We start from the raw sequence: 20,000 nt of genomic DNA, 5'->3' as shown, positions 1-20,000 counted from the left end.
ACCTCCTCAACCTTTCCTCATAAGTCAACCCCCTCATCTCCGGAATCAACCGAGTGAACCTTCGCTGAACTGCCTCCAAAGCAAGTATATCCTTTTGTAAATAAGGAGACCAAAACTGCACGCAGTACTCCAGGTGTGGCCTCACCAATACCCTGTATAACTGGAGCAAGACTTCCCTGCTTTTATACTCCATCCCCTTTGCAATAAAGGCCAAGATACCATTTTCCTAAATGTCTCTACCACCCTTCCAGGCAATGAGTTCCACCCCAGACTCCCACCACCCTCTGGTGTTAAATCTGTAAAAGGCACGATTTAAACACAAGGTTTGGCCACTTGAACCTGCCTTTTTGTCCAATTAAATATTGGGGAAGACCGAAGCCATTGTTTTTGGTCCCCACTACAAACTGCGTTCCCCAGCTCCCCGACTCTCTCTCTCTCCCCAATTCCTGTCTGAGGCTGAACCAGACTGTTCGCAACCTGGGTGTCATATTTGATCCCGAAATGAACTACCCACCACATATCCGCAGCATAACTAAAACCGCCTGTTTCCACCTTCATAACATTGCCCATCTCCAACCCCTGCCTGAGCTCTTCCGCTGCTGAAGCCCTCATCCGTGCCTCTGTTACCTCCAGACTTGACCATTCCAACGCACTCCTGGCTGACCTCCCACATTCTACCCAATGTAAACGAGGGGTGATCCAAAACTCGGCTGCCCCCGTGTCCTAACTCGCACCGAGTCCCGCTCACCCATCACCCCCTGTGCTCACTGGCCCGTGTCCTAACTCGCACCGAGTCCCGCTCACCCATCACCCCCTGTGCTCACTGACCCCGTGTCCTAACTCGCACCAAGTCCCACTCACCCATCACCCCCTGTGCTCACTGCCCCCGTGTCCTAACTCGCACCGAGTCCCGCTCACCCATCACCCCCTGTGCTCACTGGCCCGTGTCCTAACTCGCACCGAGTCCCGCTCACCCATCACCCCCTGTGCTCACTGCCCCCGTGTCCGAACTCGCACCGAGTCCCGCTCACCCATCACCCCCTGTGCTCGCTGCCCCGTGTCCTAACTCGCACTGAGTCCTGCTCACCCATCACCCCCTGTGCTCGCTGACCTACATTAGCTCCCGGTTAAGCAACTGCTCGATTTCAAAATTCTCATCCGTATTTACAAATCCCTCCATGGCCCTCGCCCCTCCCTATCTCTGTAATCTCCTCACCCCCCCTCCCTATCTTGATAATCTCTTCCAGCCCCCCCCTCCCTATCTCAGTAATCTCTTCCAGCCCCCCCTCCCTATCTCAGTAATCTCCTTCAGCCCTCCCTCCGTATCTCGGTAATGTCCTCCAGCCCCTACACCCCTCTCTATCTCTGTAATCTCCTCCAGCCCTACACCCCTCCCTATCTCTGTAACCTCCTCCAGCCCCTACACCCCTCCCTATCTCTGTAATCTCCTCCAGCCCCTACACCCCTCCCTATCTCTGTAACCTCCTCCAGCCCCTACACCCCTCCCTATCTCTGTAATCTCCTCCAGCCCCTACACCCCTCCCTATCTCTGTAATCTCCTCCAGCCCCTACACCCCTCCCTATCTCTGTAACCTCCAGCCCCTACACCCCTACCTATCTCTGTAACCCCCTCCAGCCCCACAACTCTCCGAGATGTCTGCACTCCTCTAATTCTACCTTCCTGACCATCCCTAATTATAATCGCTCCACCATCGGTGGCTGTGCCTCCTGTTGCCTGGGCCCCAAGCTCTGGAACTCCCTTCCTAAACCTCTCCGCCTCTCGACCTCTCTCTCCTCCTTCAAGACGCTCCTTAAAACCGACCTCTTTGACCAAGCTTTTGGTTACCTGCGCTAATTTCTCATTATGGGGCTTGGTGTCAAATATTTTTTATCTAATACCCCTGTGAAGCGCCGTGTGATGTTTCTCAATGTTAAAAACGCTATATAAATTCAGGTCGTTGCTGGTGACTGAGGTATCAGCGAGGCAAGGGTTAACAGCAGGATACAGCCTGTTCACGATCTCATTTCCCTGTCAAACAAGTCAGTCAAATGCTCAATTGCTCAATTACACCAACACAGCAGTGCAGATCAATACACGTTGGAAAAAAACACACTGGGGGCAATAATAGAAACATAGAAACATAGAAAATAGGTGCTGGAGTTGGCCATTCGGCCCTTCGAGCCTGCACCACCATTCAATATGATCATGGCTGATCATTCACCTCAGTACCCCTTTCCTGCTTTCTCTCCATACCCCTTGATCCCTTTAGCCGTAAGGGCCATATCTAACTCCCTTTTGAATATATCTAACGAACTGGCCTCAACAACTCTCTGTGGTAGAGAATTCCACAGGTTAACCACTCTCTGAAGAAGTTTCTCCTCATCTCGGTCCTAAATGGCTTACCCCTTAACCTTAGACTGTGACCCCTGGTTCTGGACTTCCTCAACATCGGGAACATTTTTCCCGCATCTAACCTGTCCAGTCCCGTCAGAATTTTATATGTTTCTATGAGATCCCCTCTCATTCTTCTAAACTCCAGTGAATATAAACCTCATCAATCCAGTCTCTCCTCATATATCAGTCCTGCCATCCCAGAAATCAGTCTGGTGAACCTTCGCTGCTCTCCCTCAATAGCAAGAATGTCCTTCCTCAGATTAGGAGACCAAAACTGAACACAATATTCCAGGTGAGGCCTCACTAAGACCCTGTACAACTGCAGTAAGACCTCCCTGCTCCTATACTCAAATCCCCTCGTTATGAAGGCCAATATACCATTTGCCTTCTTTACTGCCTGCTGTACCTGCATGCCAACCTTCAATGACTGATGTACCATGACACCCAGGTCTCGTTGCACCTCCCCTTTTCCTAATCTGTCACCATTCAGATAATATTCTGCCTTCCTGTTTTTTCCCCCAAAGTGGATAACCTCACATTTATCCACATTATACTGCATCTTCCATGCATTTGCCCACTCACCTAACCTGTCCAAGTCACCCTGCAGCCTCTTAGCATCCTCCTCACAGCTCACACCGCCACCCAGCTTAGTGTCATCTGCAAACTTGGAGATATTACACTCAATTCCGACATCTAAATCGTTAATGTATATTGTAAATAGCTGGGGTCCCAGCACTGAACCTTGTGGTACCCCACTAGTCACGGCCTGCCATTCTGAAAAGGACCCGTTTATCCCGACTCTTTGCTTCCTGTCTGCCAACCGGTTCTCTATCCACGGCAGTACATCACCCCCAATACCATGTGCATCTAACGCATAACCCTAATGCTGGAACACTCTGACAGAGAAACACAGAAAGTTACAGCCCGGAAGGAGGTCATTTCGGCCCATCGTGTCCGCGTTGTGTCGGCCGACCAAGAGCCACCCAGCCTAATCCCACTTTCCACTCTCGGTCCGTAGCCCTGTAGGTTACGGCACTTCAAGGTGCACTGCCAAATGTGGGGAGGGTTTCTGCCTCTACCACCCTTTCAGGCAGTGAGTTCCACCCCAGACCCCCAACACCCTCTCCCCTCAAATCCCCTCTAAACCTTCCACCAACCACCTTAAAACTATGCCCCCTCGGAATTGACCCCTCCACCAATGGAAATAGGCCCTTACTATTCACTATGTCCAGGCCCCTCAATATTTTGTACACCTCAATGAGGTCTCCTCTCAACCTCCTCTGTTACAATGAGAACAAAGCCAGCCTATCCAATCTGTCCTCATAACTAAGATTCTCCATTTCAGGCAGCATCCCAGTAAATCCCCTCTGCACCCTCTCTAGTGCAATCGCGTCCTTCCTATAATACGGCGACCAGAACTACACGCAGTACTCCAGCTGTGGTCAAACCAGAGTATTATACAATTTAAGCATAACCGCCCTGCTCCTGTATTCTATGCCTCGGCCAATAAAGGCAAGCATTCCGTATGCCTTCTTAACCACCTTATCCACCTGGCCTGCTACTTTCAGGGATCTGTGGACAAGCACTCCAAGGTCCCTTTGTTCCTCTACACTATTAAGTGGCCAACCGCTTAAAGTGTACACCATTTCCTTATTAGCCCTCCCAAAGTGCATCAGCTCACACTTCTCCGAATTAAACTCCATTTGTCACTGCTCTGCCCTCCTGCAGCCCAAGACTTATCTCTTCATTATCAACCACACATCCAATTTTAGTGTAGTCGGCAAACTTCTCAATCATACTCCCTATATTCAAGTCTAAATCATTGATGTACACCACAAAAAGCAAGGGACCCAGTACTGAGCCCTGCGGAACCCCCACTGGAAACATCCTTCCAGTCACAAAAACACCCACCAACCATTATCCATTGCTTCCTGCCTCTGAGCCAATTTTGGATCCAACTTGCCACTTTGCCCCTCACCCCTCACTGTAACACTGATATACCCCTCACCCCTCACTGTAACACTGATATACCCCACACCCCTCACTGTAACACTGATATACCCCACACACCTCACTGTAACACTGATATACCCCACACCCCTCACTGTAACACTGATATACCCCACACCCCTCACTGTAACACTGATATACCCCACACACCTCACTGTAACACTGATATACCCCACACCACTCACTGTAACACTGAGATACCCCACACCCCTCACTGTAACACTGATATACCCCACACCCCTCACTGTAACACTGAAATACCCCACACCCCTCACTGTAACACTGATATACCCCACACCCCTCACTGTAACACTGATATACCCCACTCCCCTCACTGTAACACTGATATATCCCACACCCCTCACTGTAACGCTGATATACCCCACAACCCTCACTGTAACACTGATATACCCCACACCCCTCACTGTAACACTGATATACCCCACACCTCTCACTGTAACACTGATATACCCCACACCCCTCACTGTAACACTGATATACCCCGCACCCCTCACTGTAACACTGATATACCCCACACCCCTCACTAACACTGATGTACCCCACACCCCTCACTGTAACACTGATATACCCCACACCCCTCACTGTAACACTGATATACCCCATACCCCTCACTGTAACACTGATATACCCCACGCCCCTCACTGTAACACACTGATATACCCCACGTCCCTCACTGTAACACACTGATATACCCCACACCCCTCACTGTAACTGATATACCCCACACCCCTCACTGTAACACTGATATACCCCACACCACTCACTGTAACACTGATATACCCCACACCCCTCACTGTAACGCTGATATATCCCACACCCCTCACTGTAACACTGATATACCCCACACCCCTCACTGTAACACTGATATACCCCACACCCCTCACTGTAACACTGATATACCTCACACCCCTCACGGTAACACTGATATACCCCACGCCCCTCACTGTAACACTGATATACCCCACACCCCTCACTGTAACACTGATATACCCCACACCCCTCACTATAACACTGATATACCCCACACCCCTCACTGTAACACTGATATACCCCACACCCCTCACTATAACACTGATATACCCCACACCCCTCACTGTAACACTGATATACCCCACACACCTCACTGTAACACTGATATACCTCACACCCCTCACTGTAACACTGATATACCCCACACACCTCACTGTAACACTGATATACCTCACACCCCTCACTGTAACACTGACATACCCCACACACCTCACTGTAACACTGATATACCCCACACCCCTCACTGTAACACTGATATACCCCACACCCCTCACTATAACACTGATATACCCCACACCCCTCACTGTAACACTGATATACCCCACACACCTCACTGTAACACTGATATACCTCACACCCCTCACTGTAACACTGATATACCCCACACACCTCACTGTAACACTGATATACCCCACACACCTCACTGTAACACTGATATACCCCACACCCCTCACTGTAACACTCCCAGGGCAGGTACAGTACGGGGTTAGATACAGAGTAAAGCTCCCTCTACACTGTCCCAACACACACTCCCTCTTGCTGCATTCACGAGCTACAGGTGATGCGTTGAGCTATTAAATGTGGACTTACTTTGGTTGCTGTATTCCTCGTGTGTGTGCGCTCTGATGTGTCTCTGTTCCAGACCTGTCCCTGGGCTCACGTGTCAGTGATGGGGAGGGTGGTGACACCGGGGATTGTGTGGGGATGAGAGGAACGAGAGCTGACAGACGTGTGGCTAATGCAGCTATAAAGAGGATTGCTCTGGAACCCCGTTCACTCCCTTTCTGTCTCCCCTCACGTACACACACACACACACAGGCAGACGGAGCAAAGCTCTGTAAAGCTGAGATCTGCGAGGGTTTGTCTGCACAGCTGGGAGGGATTAGAGAGCATTGCGTGACCCGCCGTGTGTGTGTGTGTGTGTGTGTGGAGTGTGTGTGTGTGGAGTGTGTGTGTGTGTGTGTGTGAGTGTGTGTGTGTGTGAGTGTCAGTGTGTGTGTATCTGTGTCGGTATGTGTGCCTGTGTCGGTGAGTCTGTGTGTGTGTGTGTGTGTGGTATGTGTGTGTGTGGTGTGTGTGTGTGTGTGTGTGGTGTGTGTGTGTGTGGAGTGTGTGTGTGTGTGTGAGTGTGTGTGTGTGTGAGTGTCAGTGTGTGTGTATCTGTGTCGGTATGTGTGCCTGTGTCGGTGAGTCTGTGTGTGTGTGTGGAGTGTGTGTGTGTGTGGAGTGTGTGTGTGTGTGTGTGTGTGTGTGTGGTGTGTGTGGTGTGTGTGAGTGTGTGTGTGAGTGTGTGTGTGTGTGAGTGTCAGTGTATGTGTATCTGTGTCGGTATGTGTGCCTGTGTCGGTGAGTCTGTGTGTGTGTGTGTGTGTGTGGAGTGTGTGTGTGTGTGTGTGTGTGGTGTGTGTGTGTGTGTGGAGTGTGTGTGTGTGTGTGTGTGTGTGTGAGTGTCAGTGTGTGTGTATCTGTGTCGGTATGTGTGCCTGTGTCGGTGAGTCTGTGTGTGTGGAGTGTGTGTGTGTGTGTGTGTGTGTGTGGAGTGTGTGTGTGTGTGATGTGTGTGTGTGTGTGTGTGTGAGTGTCAGTGTGTGTGTATCTGTGTCAGTATGTGTGCCTGTGTCGGTGAGTCTGTGTGTGTGTGTGTGTGTGTGTGTGGTGTGTGAGTGTCAGTGTGTGTATCTGTGTCAGCATGTGTGCCTGTGTCGGTGAGTCTGTGTGTGTGTGTGTGTGTGTGTGTGGTGTGTGAGTGTCAGTGTGTGTGTATCTGTGTCAGTATGTGTGCCTGTGTCGGTGAGTCTGTGTATGTGTGTGTGGTGTGTGTGTGTGTGTGTGTGGTGTGTGTGTGAGTGTGTGAGTGTCAGTGTGTGTGTATCTGTGTCGGTATGTGTGCCTGTGTCGGTGAGTCTGTGTATGTGTGTGTGGTGTGTGTGTGTGTGTGTGTGAGAGAGAGAGAGAGAGAGAAAGAGAGAGAGAGAGAGAGAGTGTGTGTGTGTGTGTGTGTATGAGAGAGAGAGAGAAAGAGAGAGAGAGAGAGAGTGTGTGTGTGTGTGTGAGTGTCAGTGTGTGTGTATCTGTGTCAGTATGTGTGCCTGTGTCGGTGAGTCTGTGTATGTGTGTGTGGTGTGTGTGTGTGTGTGTGTGAGTGTCAGTGTGTGTGTATCTGTGTCGGTATGTGTGCCTGTGTCGGTGAGTCTGTGTGTGTGTGTGTGTATGGAGTGTGTGTGTGTGTCTGTGTCGGTATGTGTGCCTGTGTGTGTGGTGTGTGAGTGTGTGTGTGTGTGAGTGTGTGTGTGTGAGAGAGAGAGAGAAAGAGAGAGAGAGAGAGTGTGTGTGTGTGTGTGTGTGTGTGTGTGTGTGTGTGTGAGTATGTGTGTGAGAGTGTGTGTGTGAGTGTGTGTGTGTATCTGTGTCGGTATGCGTGCCTGTGTCGGTGAGTGTGTGTGTGTGTGTGTATCTGTGTCGTTATGCGTGCCTGTGTCGGTGAGTGTGTGTGTGTGTGTGTGTGTGTATCTGTGTCGGTATGTGTGCCTGTGTCGGTGAATGTGAGAGTGTGTATGTGTATGTGTGTGTGAGTGTGAGTATGTGTGTGAGAGTATGTGTGTGAGAGTGTGTGTGTGAGTGTGTGTGTGTGAGTGTGTGTGTGTATCTGTGTCGGTATGTGTGCCTGTATCGGTGAGTGTGTGTGTGTGTGTGAGTGTGTGTGTGTATCTGTGTCGGTATGTGTGCCTGTATCGGTGAGTGTGAGAGTGTGTGTGTGTATGTGTGTGTGAGTGTGAGTATGTGAGTGTGAGTGTGTGCAAATGTCACGATTCAGGTGTGTGGAAGAGGATGTGTGTGTGTGTGTTTGCCTCTATAAGTTGTCCGACAGCTTCTCCGACACCCAGTATTGGATAAGCAGGAATTTCCCCCAGCTGAATATCGGGAAGACACAAGAACATAAGAAATAGGAGCAGGAGTCGGTCATTTGGCCCCTCGAGCCTGCTCCGCCATTCAATGAGATCATGGCTGATCTTCTACCCTTACTGATCCCTGAAGGTAGCAGGCCAGGTGGATAAGGTGGTTAAGAAGGCACACGGAATACTTGCCTTTATTGGCCGTGGCATAGAATACAAGAACAGGGAGGTTGTGCTTGAACTGTATAAAACACTGGTTACGCCACAGCTGGAGTACTGTGTCATCATCGTAGGCAGTCCCTCGGAATCGAGGAAGACTTGCTTCCACTCTAACAGTGAGTTCTCCGGTGACTGAACAGCCCAATACGGGAACCACAGTCCCTGTCACAGGTGGGACAGACAGTGGTTGAGGGAAGGGGAGGGTGGGACTGGTTTGCCGCACGCTCCTTCCGCTGCCTGCGCTTGCTTTCTGCACGCTCTCGGCGACGAGACTCGAGGTGCTCAGCGCCCTCCCGGATGCACTTCCTCCACTTAGGGCGGACTGGTCTTTGGGCCAGGGACTCCCAGGTGTCGGTGGGGATGTTGCACTTTATCAGGGAGGGGTGTCCCTTGTAACGTTTCCTCTGCCCACCTGGGGGCTCGCTTGCTGTGACGGAGTTCCGAGTAGAGCGCTTGCTTTGGGAGTCTCGTGTCTGGGGCGTATTTCCCTTGGCAGAGGGGGTCAACAACCAGGGGGCTTGGATTTAAAGTAATTGGGGGGAGGTTTAGAGGGGATTTTAGGGGAGAGGGTGGTGGGGGTCTGGGGCGGAACTCACGGCCTGAAAGGGTGGTAGAGGCAGAAACCCTCCCCACATTGGGCAGTGCACCTTGAAGTGCCGTAACCTACAGGGCTACGGACCCAGAGCGGGAAAGTGGGATTAGGCTGGGTGGCTCTTGGTCGGCCAGCGCGAGGCGGACACGATGTGCTGTAAACTTCTGCGATTCTATAACTCCACTTTCCCGCCCTCTCCCCATATTCCTCGATTCCCTTGATATTGAAAAATCTATCCATCTCGGCCTTGAATATACTCAACGACTGAGCCTCCACAGCCCTCTGGGGCAGAGAATTCCAAAGATTCACCACCCTCTGAGTGAAGAAATTCCTCCTCATCTCCTAAATGGCCGTCCCCTTATCCTGAGACTGTGTGACCCCTGGTTCTAGACTCCCCAGCCCGGGGGGGAAACACCCTCCCTGCATCTACCCGGTCAATCCCTGTCAGAATTGTGTCTGTTTCAATGCGATCCCCTCTCATTCTTCTAAACTCCAGAGAATGTCGGCCTAGTCCACTCAATCTCTCCCCATAGGACAATCCCCCCATCCCAGGAATCAGTCTGGTGAACCTTCGCTGCACTCCCTCTGTGACAAGTATATCCTTCCTGAGGTAAGGAGACCCACACTGTGCACAATACTCCAGGTGTGGTCTCACCAGGGCCCGATATAATTGCAGTAAGACGTCTTTACTCTTATACTCAAATCCTCCTGTAATAAAGGCCAACATACCATTTGTTTTCTTCATTTCTTGCTGTACCTGCAGGTTCACTTTCAGTGATTTGTGTACAAGGACCCCCAGGTCCCTCTAAACACCAGCACCTCCCATCGATCGCCATGTAAAAAATACTCTGCTTTTCTATTTTCTCCACATTATATTCCATCTGCCATTTCCTGGCCCACTCACTTACCCTGTCGATTTCCCCCTTGGAACCTCTCTGCATTCTCCTCACAACTTACATTCCCACCCAGCTTTGTATCGTCAGCAGACGTGGATATATTACATTTGGTTCCCCTCATCCAAATCACTGATGTGGATTGTAAATAGCTGAGACCCCAGCACTGATCCCTGCGGCACCCCACTAGTTACAGCCTGCCAACCCGAAAATGACCCGTTTATTCTTACTCTCTGTTTTCTGTCCATTAATTAATCCTCAATCCACGCTGATATATTACCCCCAATCCCATGAGCCCTAATTTTGTTTAATAACCTCTTGTGTGGCAACTTACCGAATGTCTTCTGAAAATCCCAAATATACCACATCCACCTGTTCCCCCTGATCTATTCTGCTAGTTACTGTAACCTGAGCTGTGCGCATCCCATCCACCAGTGCACAGCCGGACACCCCTTGAAGCCCCTTTACATCCTCCTTACATTCCCACCTGGAGTGAAGCCATTGGGCCCCGGTTGGTGGGCGGTAAACGTTCCGGGCCGGGTGGTGGCGGGAGGGAGGGAGGGGGAGGGGCCGGCACACCCTGCAGCCAGCCCGGACGTCCCGCCTTGCCCTCCCTCTCCCCCTCTCCCCGCCGTGGAACTGGACACGTGCGCGCCCCTCAACGGAAGCGGAGGAGTCCGACGAACAAAGATGGCCGCCCGGGGTGCTATCGACCTCCCCTTTAAGGGGCGCCCCACCCCCTGTGGTGGAGGTCTATCAGCTTTCCGCCCTGGGGGGCAATTTCCCCCACCCCCCCCCCCTGTCCTCCTCCCGCCATGAGGTGGTGAGCATTTGCCGCGCATGGCGATGATGTCATCGGTGCATGGGCCCTGTTGCGGACGCCAATTGCGGGGTGCACCACACTGACTCCGCGACCTCCAGGGCTGTTTCTGTGGGGGTGCCAGCATGCCCCCCCCTCCCATTCTCCCCTCGTGACAAAACGTCATTTGCACCCGGTTAGGCCCCCCACCTCCCGGAGACAATTTCACCCACCCCATTGTCTCTGTTTAAAATCGAAGGCGTTTTGGCGGATCGGGAGCCATAAGAACATAAGAAATAGGAGCAGGAGTAGGCCATTCGGTCATGGCTGATCCGATCATGGACTCAGCTCCACTTCTCCGCCCGCTCCCCATAACCTCTTAATCCCAACTGTCTGTTTCTGTCTTAAATTTATTCAATGTCCCGGCTTCCACAGCTCTCTGAGGCAGCGAATTCCACAGATTTACAACCCTCTGAGAGAAGAAATTCCTCCTCATCTCAGTTTTAAATGGGCGGCCCCTTATTCTAAGACCATGCCCCCTAGTTCTAGTCTCCCCCATCAGTGGGAACATCCTCTCTGCATCCACCTTGTCGAGCTCCCTCATATGTTTCCATAATATCACCTCTCATTCTTCTGAATTCCAATGAATAGAGGCCCAACCTACTCAACCTTTCCTCATAAGTCAACCCTCTCATAAGAACATAAAAAGTAGGAGCACGAGTAAGCCATACGGCCCCTCGAGCCTGCTCCGCCATTTAATACGATCATGGCTGATCCGATCATGGACTCAGCTCCACTTCCCCGCCCACTTTCCATTACCCCTTATTCCCTTATTGTTTAAGAAACTGTCATCTCTGGAATCAACCGAGTGAACCTTTTCTGAACTGCCTCCAAAGCAAGTATATCCTTTCGTAAATATGGAAACCAAAACTGCACGCAATACTCCAGGTGTGGCCTCACCAATACCCTGTATAACTGGAGCAAGACTTCCCTGCTTTTATACTTCATCCCCTTTGCAATAAAGGCCAAGATACCATTGGCCTTCCTGATCACTTGCTGTACCTGCATACTAACCTTTTGTGTTTCATGCACAAGTAACCCCCAGGTCCCGCTGTACTGCGGCACTTTGCAATCTTTCTCCATTTAAGTAATAATTTGCTCTTTGATTTTTTTCTGCCAAAGTGCATGACCTCACACTTTCCAACATTATATTCCATCTGCCAAATTTTTGCCCACTCACTTAGCCTGTCTATGTCCTTTTGCAGATTTTTTGTGTCCTCCTCACACATTGCTTTTCCTCCCATCTTTGTATCGTCAGCAAACTTGGCTACGTTACACTCGGTCCCTTCTTCCAAGTCGTTAATATAGATTGTAAATAGTTGGGGTCCCAGCACTGATCCCTGCGACACCCCACTAGTTACTGATTGCCAACCCGAGAATGAACCATTTATCCCGACTCTCTGTTTTCTGTTAGTTAACCAATGCTCTATCCATGCTAATATATTACCCCCAACCCCGTGAACTTTTATCTTGTGCAGTAATCTTTTATGTGGCACCTTGTCAAATGCCTTCTGGAAGTCCAAATATACCACATCTACTGGTTCCCCCTTATCCACCCTGTTCGTTACATCCTCAAAGAACTCCAGCAAATTTGTCAAACATGATTTCCCTTCATAAATCCACGCTGACTCTGCCTGACCGAATTTTGCTTTTAAATAATAACTTGCTTTTCGATTTTTTTTCTGCCAAAGTGATGTGTGTCGGAGAGGAGCGGGGGAGATGATGAGTGAACGGGACACGGAGGGGTGGGGTGAGGAGGGGGGGGGGGAGCAGCCTGTTTGGATGTGCCCAAGTGCCTCGTGCCGGGCGGAAGATGGGGGGAGGGCCAGGAGAGGGTTGGTGAGAGCGTCAAAGCTGCAGGCGGAAGAGGAACAAGGCGAGGAATTCGGCAGCAGAAGGGATGAGGTCGGGTGCAGACGGGCGATGTAACGGGGATGGCGGAATCGGGTCTTGGTGATCTGCGTGTCAGTAATCTTCTCGGCATCCGCAAGGCCGCCTCCCCCCTCCCCCACTCCCCTCCTCACCCCGAGATCGCTAATGCTCTTTCAAAAGGCACTTAAATGCTTAGCAGTCCAAATCGGGGCCTAACAGCAGGTTAATCCTGGATTGTGTGCACATCGAGGGCAAGCAGCCAAATAATCACAGTACAGACCCATCATCATCAGAGGCAGTCCCTCGGAATCGAGGAAGACTTGCTTCCACTCTAACAGTGAGTCCTCAGGTGGCTGAACAGTCCAATACGGGAGCCACGGTCCCTGTCACAGGTGGGACAGACAGTGGTTGAGGGAAGGGGAGGGTGGGACTGGTTTGCCGCACGCTCCTTCCGCTGCCTGCGCTTGCTTTCTGCACGCTCTCGGCGACGAGACTCGAGGTGCTCAGCGCCCTCCCGGATGCACTTCCTCCACTTAGGGGCGGGACTGGTCTTTGGGCCAGGGACTCCCAGGTGTCGGTGGGGATGTTGCACTTTATCAGGGAGGGGTGTCCCTTGTAACGTTTCCTCTGCCCACCTTTGGCTTGCTTACCATGAAGGAGTTCCGAGTGGAGCGCTTGCTTTGGGAGTCTCGTGCCGGGGGCGTGCGGACGATGTGGCCCTGCCCAGCGGAGCTGGTCGAGTGTGGTCAGTGCTTCGATGCTGGGGATGTTGGCCTGGTCGAGGACGCTAACGTTGGTGCGTCTGTCCTCCCGGGGGATTTGCAGGATCTTGCGGAGACATCATTGGTGGTATTTCTCCAGCGACTTGAGGTGTCTACTGTACATGGTCCATGTCTCTGAGCCATACAGGAGGGCGGGTATCACTACAGCCCTGTAGACCGTGATCTTGGTGGTAGGTTTGAGGGCCTGATATTAGAACACTTTTCCTCAGGCGGCTGAAGTCTGTGCTGGCACACTGGAGGCGGTGTTGGATCTCCGCAAGTCTGCCATGACCTTCCCGCTCCTCTGCTGTACCAGAGTCCGTGGAGGAGCGGCGAGAGATCAGGGCGGGGAGCGGCGAGAGATCGGGAGCGGAGGGAGATCGGGGCGGAGGAGCGGCGAGAGATCGGGGCGGAGGGAGATCGGGGCGGAGGAGCGGCGAGAGATCGGGGCGGAGGAGCGGCGAGAGATCGGGGCGGAGGAGCGGCGAGAGATCGGGGGCGGAGGGAGATCGGGACGGAGGAGCGGCGAGAGATCGGGGCGGAGGGAGATCGGGGCGGAGGAGCGGCGAGAGATCGGGGCGGAGGAGCGGCGAGAGATCGGGGCGGAGGAGCGGCGAGAGATCGGGGCGGAGGAGCGGAGGGAGATCGGGGCGGAGGAGCGGCGAGAGATCGGGGCGGAGGAGCGGCGAGAGATCGGGGCGGAGGGAGATCGGGGCGGAGGAGCGGCGAGAGATCGGGGCGGAGGAGCGGCGAGAGATCGGGGCGGAGGGAGATCGGGGTGGAGGAGCGGCGAGAGATCGGGGCGGAGGAGCGGAGGGAGATCGGGGTGGAGGAGCGGCGAGAGATCGGGGCGGAGGAGCGGAGGGAGATCGGGGCGGAGGAGCGGCGAGAGATCGGGGCGGAGGAGCGGCGAGAGATCGGGGCGGAGGGAGATCGGGGCGGAGGAGCGGCGAGAGATCGGGGCGGAGGAGCGGCGAGAGATCGGGGCGGAGGAGCGGCGAGAGATCGGGGCGGAGGAGCGGCGAGAGATCGGGGCGGAGGAGAGATCGGGGCGGAGGAGCGGCGAGAGATCGGGGCGGAGGAGCGGCGAGAGATCGGGGCGGAGGAGCGGCGAGAGATCGGGGGCGGAGGAAGATCGGGGCGGAGGAGCGGAGGAGAGATCGAGGGCGGAGGAGCGGCGAGAGATCGGGGCGGAGGAGTATCGAGAGATCGGGGCGGAGGAGTATCGAGAGATCGGGGCGGAGGAGCGGCGAGAGATCGGGGCGGAGGAGCGGCGAGAGATCGGGGCGGAGGAGCGGCGAGAGATCGGGGCGGAGGAGCGGCGAGAGATCGGGGCGGAGGAGCGGCGAGAGATCGGGGCGGAGGAGCGGCGAGAGATCGGGGCGGAGGAGCGGCGAGAGATCGGGGCGGAGGAGCGGCGAGAGATCGGGGCGGAGGAGCGGTGAGAGATCGGGGCGGAGGAGCGGCGAGAGATCGGGGCGGAGGTCCAAAGGACAACCTGGATCCCGATGACATCACCCAGTCGCCTACCTCGAAACCGATTTGTGTCCGCTCGCGCTGGAAGCTGCACTGGCTCCAGCTCTATTTATAACGCCGGCCTGCGGAGATGTTCTTGCGCAGGTCGAGGTGGCACAAGATGCCGCATGACCACGCTCGACCAGCTCTGGTGGACTTGCCACGCCATCCGCGTGCCCGATACCAGGCTCACCGAAACGAGAGCTCCGCTCCCGAGCACCGTCACGGCAACCGAGCCCCAGGAGGGCAGATCAAACGCTGCGAGGACGCCCTCTCGGCCTTCTCCCCCCTTCGAAAAAATACAACCACCCCACTGACTCTCGGGAATCTCTGGCCCAAGACAAGACACATACAAACACAGAGCAGGAAAAGCCCAGGCTCCATCCCGGGCCTAGTGCTGAGTTAGCCTGATCTCACACACCCGGTGTGGGACTGAGCCCCACACACACACAGACACACACACACACACAGACCCTGAATCCCAGCTCTGACACCCCACAGGCAGGCTGAGCCTAAACACAAGGCCTGAAGGACACTGAGAAGTGTAGAGGAACAAAGGGAGCTTGGAGTGCAGGTCCACAGATCCCTGAAGGTAGCAGACCGAGTGGATAAGGTGGTGAAGAAGGCGTACGGAATACTTGCCTTTATTGGCCGGGGCATGGAATACAAAAGCAGGGAGGTTATGCTTGACCTGTATAAAACTCCTGCACCTATTTTCTATGTTTCTATGTTAGGCCACAGCTGGAGTATTGCGTGCAGTTCTGGTCACCGCATTACAGGAAGATCGTGATTGCACTGGAGAGGGTACAGAGGAGATTTACCAGGATGTTGCACTAGAGAGGGTACAGAGGAGATTTACCAGGATGTTGCAGTGGAGAGGGTACAGAGGAGATTTACCAGGATGTTGCACTAGAGAGGGTGCAGAGGAGATTTACAAGGATGTTGCACTGGAGAGGGTACAGAGGAGATTTACCAGGATGTTGCACTAGAGAGGATACAGAGGAGATTTACCAGGATGTTGCACTAGAGAGGGTACAGAGGAGATTTACCAGGATGTTGCACTAGAGAGGGTACAGAGGAGATTTACCAGGATGTTGCACTAGAGAGGGTACAGAGGAGATTTACCAGGATGTTGCACTAGAGAGGATACAGAGTAGATTTACCAGGATGTTGCACTGGAGAGGGTACAGAGATTTATCAGGATGTTGCACTAGAGAGGGTACAGAGGAGATTTACCAGGATGTTGCACTAGAGAGGGTACAGAGGAGATTTACCATGATGTTGCACTAGAGAGGGTACAGAGGAGATTTACCAGGATGTTGCACTAGAGAGGGTACAGAGGAGATTTACCATGATGTTGCACTAGAGAGGGTACAGATGAGATTTACCAGGATGTTGCACTAGAGAGGGTACAGAGGAGATTTACCAGGATGTTGCACTAGAGAGGGTACAGAGTAGATTTACCAGGATGTTGCACTAGAGAGGGTACAGAGGAAATTTACCAGGATGTTGCACTGGAGAGGGTGCAGAGGAGATTTACCAGGATGTTGCACTGGAGAGGGTGCAGAGGAGATTTACCAGGATGTTGCACTGGAGAGGGTACAGAGGAGATTTACCAGGATGTTGCACTAGAGAGGGTATAGAGGAGATTTACCAGGATGTTGCACTGGAGAGGGTACAGAGGAGATTTACTAGGATGTTGCACTCGAGAGGGTACAGAGGAGATTTACCAGGATGTTGCACTAGAGAGGGTACAGAGGAGATTTACTAGGATGTTGCACTCGATAGGGTACAGAGGAGATTTACCAGGATGTTGCACTAGAGAGGGTACAGAGGAGATTTACCAGGATGTTGCACTGGAGAGGGTACCGAGGAGATTTACCAGGATGTTGCACTGGAGAGGGTACAGAGGAGATTTACCAGGATGTTGCACTGGAGAGGGTACAGAGGAGATTTACCAGGATGTTGCACTGTAGAGGGTGCAGAGGAGATTTACCAGGATGTTGCACTGTAGAGGGTACAGAGGAGATTTACCAGGATGTTGCACTGGAGAGGGTACAGAGGAAATTTACCAGGATGTTGCACTGGAGAGGGTACAGAGGAGATTTACCAGGATGTTGCACTGGAGAGGGTACAGAGGAGATTTACCAGGATGTTGCACGAGAGAGGGTACAGAGGAGATTTACCAGGATGTTGCACTGGAGAGGGTACAGAGGAGATTTACCAGGATGTTGCACTGGAGAGGGTACCGAGGAGATTTACCAGGATGTTGCACTGGAGAGGGTACAGAGGAGATTTACCAGGATGTTGCACTGGAGAGGGTACAGAGGAGATTTACCAGGATGTTGCACTGGAGAGGGTACAGAGGAAATTTACCAGGATGTTGCACTGGAGAGGGTACAGAGGAGATTTACCAGGATGTTGCACTGGAGAGGGTACAGAGGAGATTTACCAGGATGTTGCACTGGAGAGGGTACAGAGGAGATTTACCAGGATGTTGCACTGGAGAGGGTACAGAGGAGATTTACCAGGATGTTGCACTGGAGAGGGTACAGAGGAGATTTACCAGGATGTTGCACTGGAGAGGGTACTGTCATGTATTCAATCAGCATTGTAACCCATGTATAAACTGACCTAAGTTGTACACTGTGAGAACACTGACCACTAGGTGGTGAACATGTGGGAGACATTTCTAACCTGGACCTTCAGGTATAAAAGGGGAATCTCCACCCACTTCCATCACTTGAGTGCTAAGGAATAAAGGACAGGTCACAGACTGACTTTCTCTCAAGCATGGGCCTCGTGTGCATTTATACTGTGTAGTAAGGACGTATCAATGGCGACGAGAAACTGGGATTTAAACCACGCGAGCATGGCCACTAGCAGAACAGACGAGAGGTGCTGTGTTAAGGAATGGTTGGGACAGAGATTCAACATTGTTAAAGCAGCACACAGTTCTCCAGGCAGACAAGGGCAGTCGGGCATGCCCCAACATGTAGTCGAACCCAGAGGGGGAGTTCGACAGAGACAATGGCAAGCTGAACAGCGATTCACGCCATTGCAAGGGACAATGCGGCCAGTAATGGGGCCATCAACACCTGTTAATGGTGCACTCAAGGACAATAACAGGGGCAGTCAGGGACGATCGACTGGCAAGGGACCTTTTGTTTCAAACCACAACTCATGCTGGAGGCCTGGAGGCATACATTCAGCCGGAGTTTGCAGAGATGAGCAAAATACCTGCAGAAATTGCAGAAATGGACACTGGGGGAATTCGCTGGAAGCTGAAGTTCAGCGAGTTCATGTGGAGCACATAAACAGTTCATACACCAGGACGCCACCGATAATGATGAAAGTGCTCCTCAATGGCATCCCAGTATCAATGGGCCCAAGTTTCCACAAGAAAAAAACGGGCGCCCCTCCGAGCTGGGCGCCTAAAACAGCGCCTAAAAAAATCCTCGGTATTCTCCACCTACTTACAGGTCCTCTGGCCCTCGGCACAGCCAGCACGAGCTGTGGGGCGGGGGGGCAGAGTCAGGTCCCCGGCGCTGAAAACAGTGCCGGGACCTCTGCACATGCGCTACAGTCGGCACGCAAGTGCAGCAGCTCCAGGCTCCGAACTGTGTGGGAGGGCCCGAAGCACACAGCCCCTACCCCTAGCCCAATGGCCTCACTGGGGCTGCGTGAATGAGGCTCCTCCCACGGCCAGCTCCTGCTCCACCCCCCCGACCAGACACCCGCTCCCCCCCCCGACTGACCCGCCCCGCCCCGCGCTCCTGTTCCCCGACCCGTTCCCCCACCCTCTCTCTCCCACCCCACTCTCTCTCTCCCCCCCCACTCTCTCTCTCTCCCCCCTCTCTCTCTCTCTCCCCCCCCTCTCTCTCTCCCCCCCCGCTCTCCTCCCACCCCCACTCTCTCCTCTCCCCCTCTCTCTTCTTCCCCCCCACTCTCTCTCTCTCCCTCCTCCCTCTCCTCCCCCTCCCCCCTCTCTCTCCCTCTCTCTCTCTCTCCCCCCCTCTCTCTCTCTCTTTCCCTCCCCCCCTCTCTCTCCCCCTCCCCCCCTCTCTCTCTCCCTCCCCCCTCTCCCTCCCCCTCTCTCCCTCCCCCCTCTCTCTCTCTCCCCCCTCTCTCTCTCTCCCCCCGCTCTCTCCTCTCTCCTTCCCCCTCCTCTCCCTCTCCCCCCTCTCTCTCTCTCCCCCCCTCTCTCTCTCCCTCCCCCTCTCTCTCTCTCTCCTCCCACCCTCTCTCTCCCTCCCTCCCCCTCTCTCCCTCCCCCCTCTCTCTTTCCCTCCCCCCTCTCCTCCCCCTCTCTCCCTCCCCCCTCTCTCTCTCTCCCCCCTCTCTCTCTCTCTCCCCCCGCTCTCTCTCTCTCCCTTCCCCCCTCTCTCTCTCCCTCTCCCCCTCTCTCTCTCTCTCCCCCCCCTCTCTCTCTCTCTCCCCCCTCTCTCTCGCTCTCTCTCCCTCCCCCCTCTCTCTCTCCCTCCCCCCCTCTCTCTCTCTCCCCCCCCTCTCTCTCTCTCTCCCCGCCCCCCTCTCTCTCTCTCTCTCTCCCCCCCTCTCTCTCTCTCCCTCCCCCCTCTCTCTCTCTTTCCCTCCCCCCCCCTCTCTCTCTCCCTCCCCCACCCTCTCTCTCTCCCTCCCCCTCCTCGCTCTCTCTCTCCCCCCTCGCTCTCTCTCCCTCTCCCCCTCTCTCCCTCCCTCCCCCCCTCCCTCTCTCTCCCTCCCCCCTCTCTCTCTCTCCCCCCCCTCTCCTCTCTCCCTCCCCCCTCTCACTCCCTCCCACCCCCCTCTCTCTCTCCCTCCCTCCCCCCCCTCTCGCTCCACCCCCCTCTCTCCCTCCCCCCCTCTCTCCCTTCCCTCTCTCTCCCTCCCCCCTCGCTCCCTCCCCCCCCTCTCTCTCTCTCCCTCCTCGCCTCCCTCCCCCCCTCTCTCTCTCTCCC

At 53.8% G+C, this 20,000-nt stretch overlaps 1 protein-coding gene across 1 annotated transcript in view; it reads right to left on the bottom strand.

The window, feature by feature from the left end:
* Positions 1–8,306: 8,306 nt before the first annotated feature.
* The window catches only part of LOC139242407 (prolyl 3-hydroxylase 1-like), a 52,338-nt gene continuing 40,644 nt past the window's right edge, over positions 8,307–20,000 (bottom strand). Inside the window, exon 12 of the mRNA XM_070870343.1 lies at positions 8,307–8,367. Within this exon, the coding sequence (XP_070726444.1) occupies positions 8,307–8,367 (61 nt within the window). The remainder of the gene's footprint in view (positions 8,368–20,000) is intronic.

The sequence above is a fragment of the Pristiophorus japonicus genome, unplaced genomic scaffold (genome assembly GCF_044704955.1).
Source record: "Pristiophorus japonicus isolate sPriJap1 unplaced genomic scaffold, sPriJap1.hap1 HAP1_SCAFFOLD_1321, whole genome shotgun sequence".
Lineage (NCBI taxonomy): Eukaryota > Metazoa > Chordata > Chondrichthyes > Pristiophoridae > Pristiophorus > Pristiophorus japonicus.
Note: the sequence above shows the minus strand (reverse complement) of the source record. Positions and strands in the feature narration are given on the sequence as shown.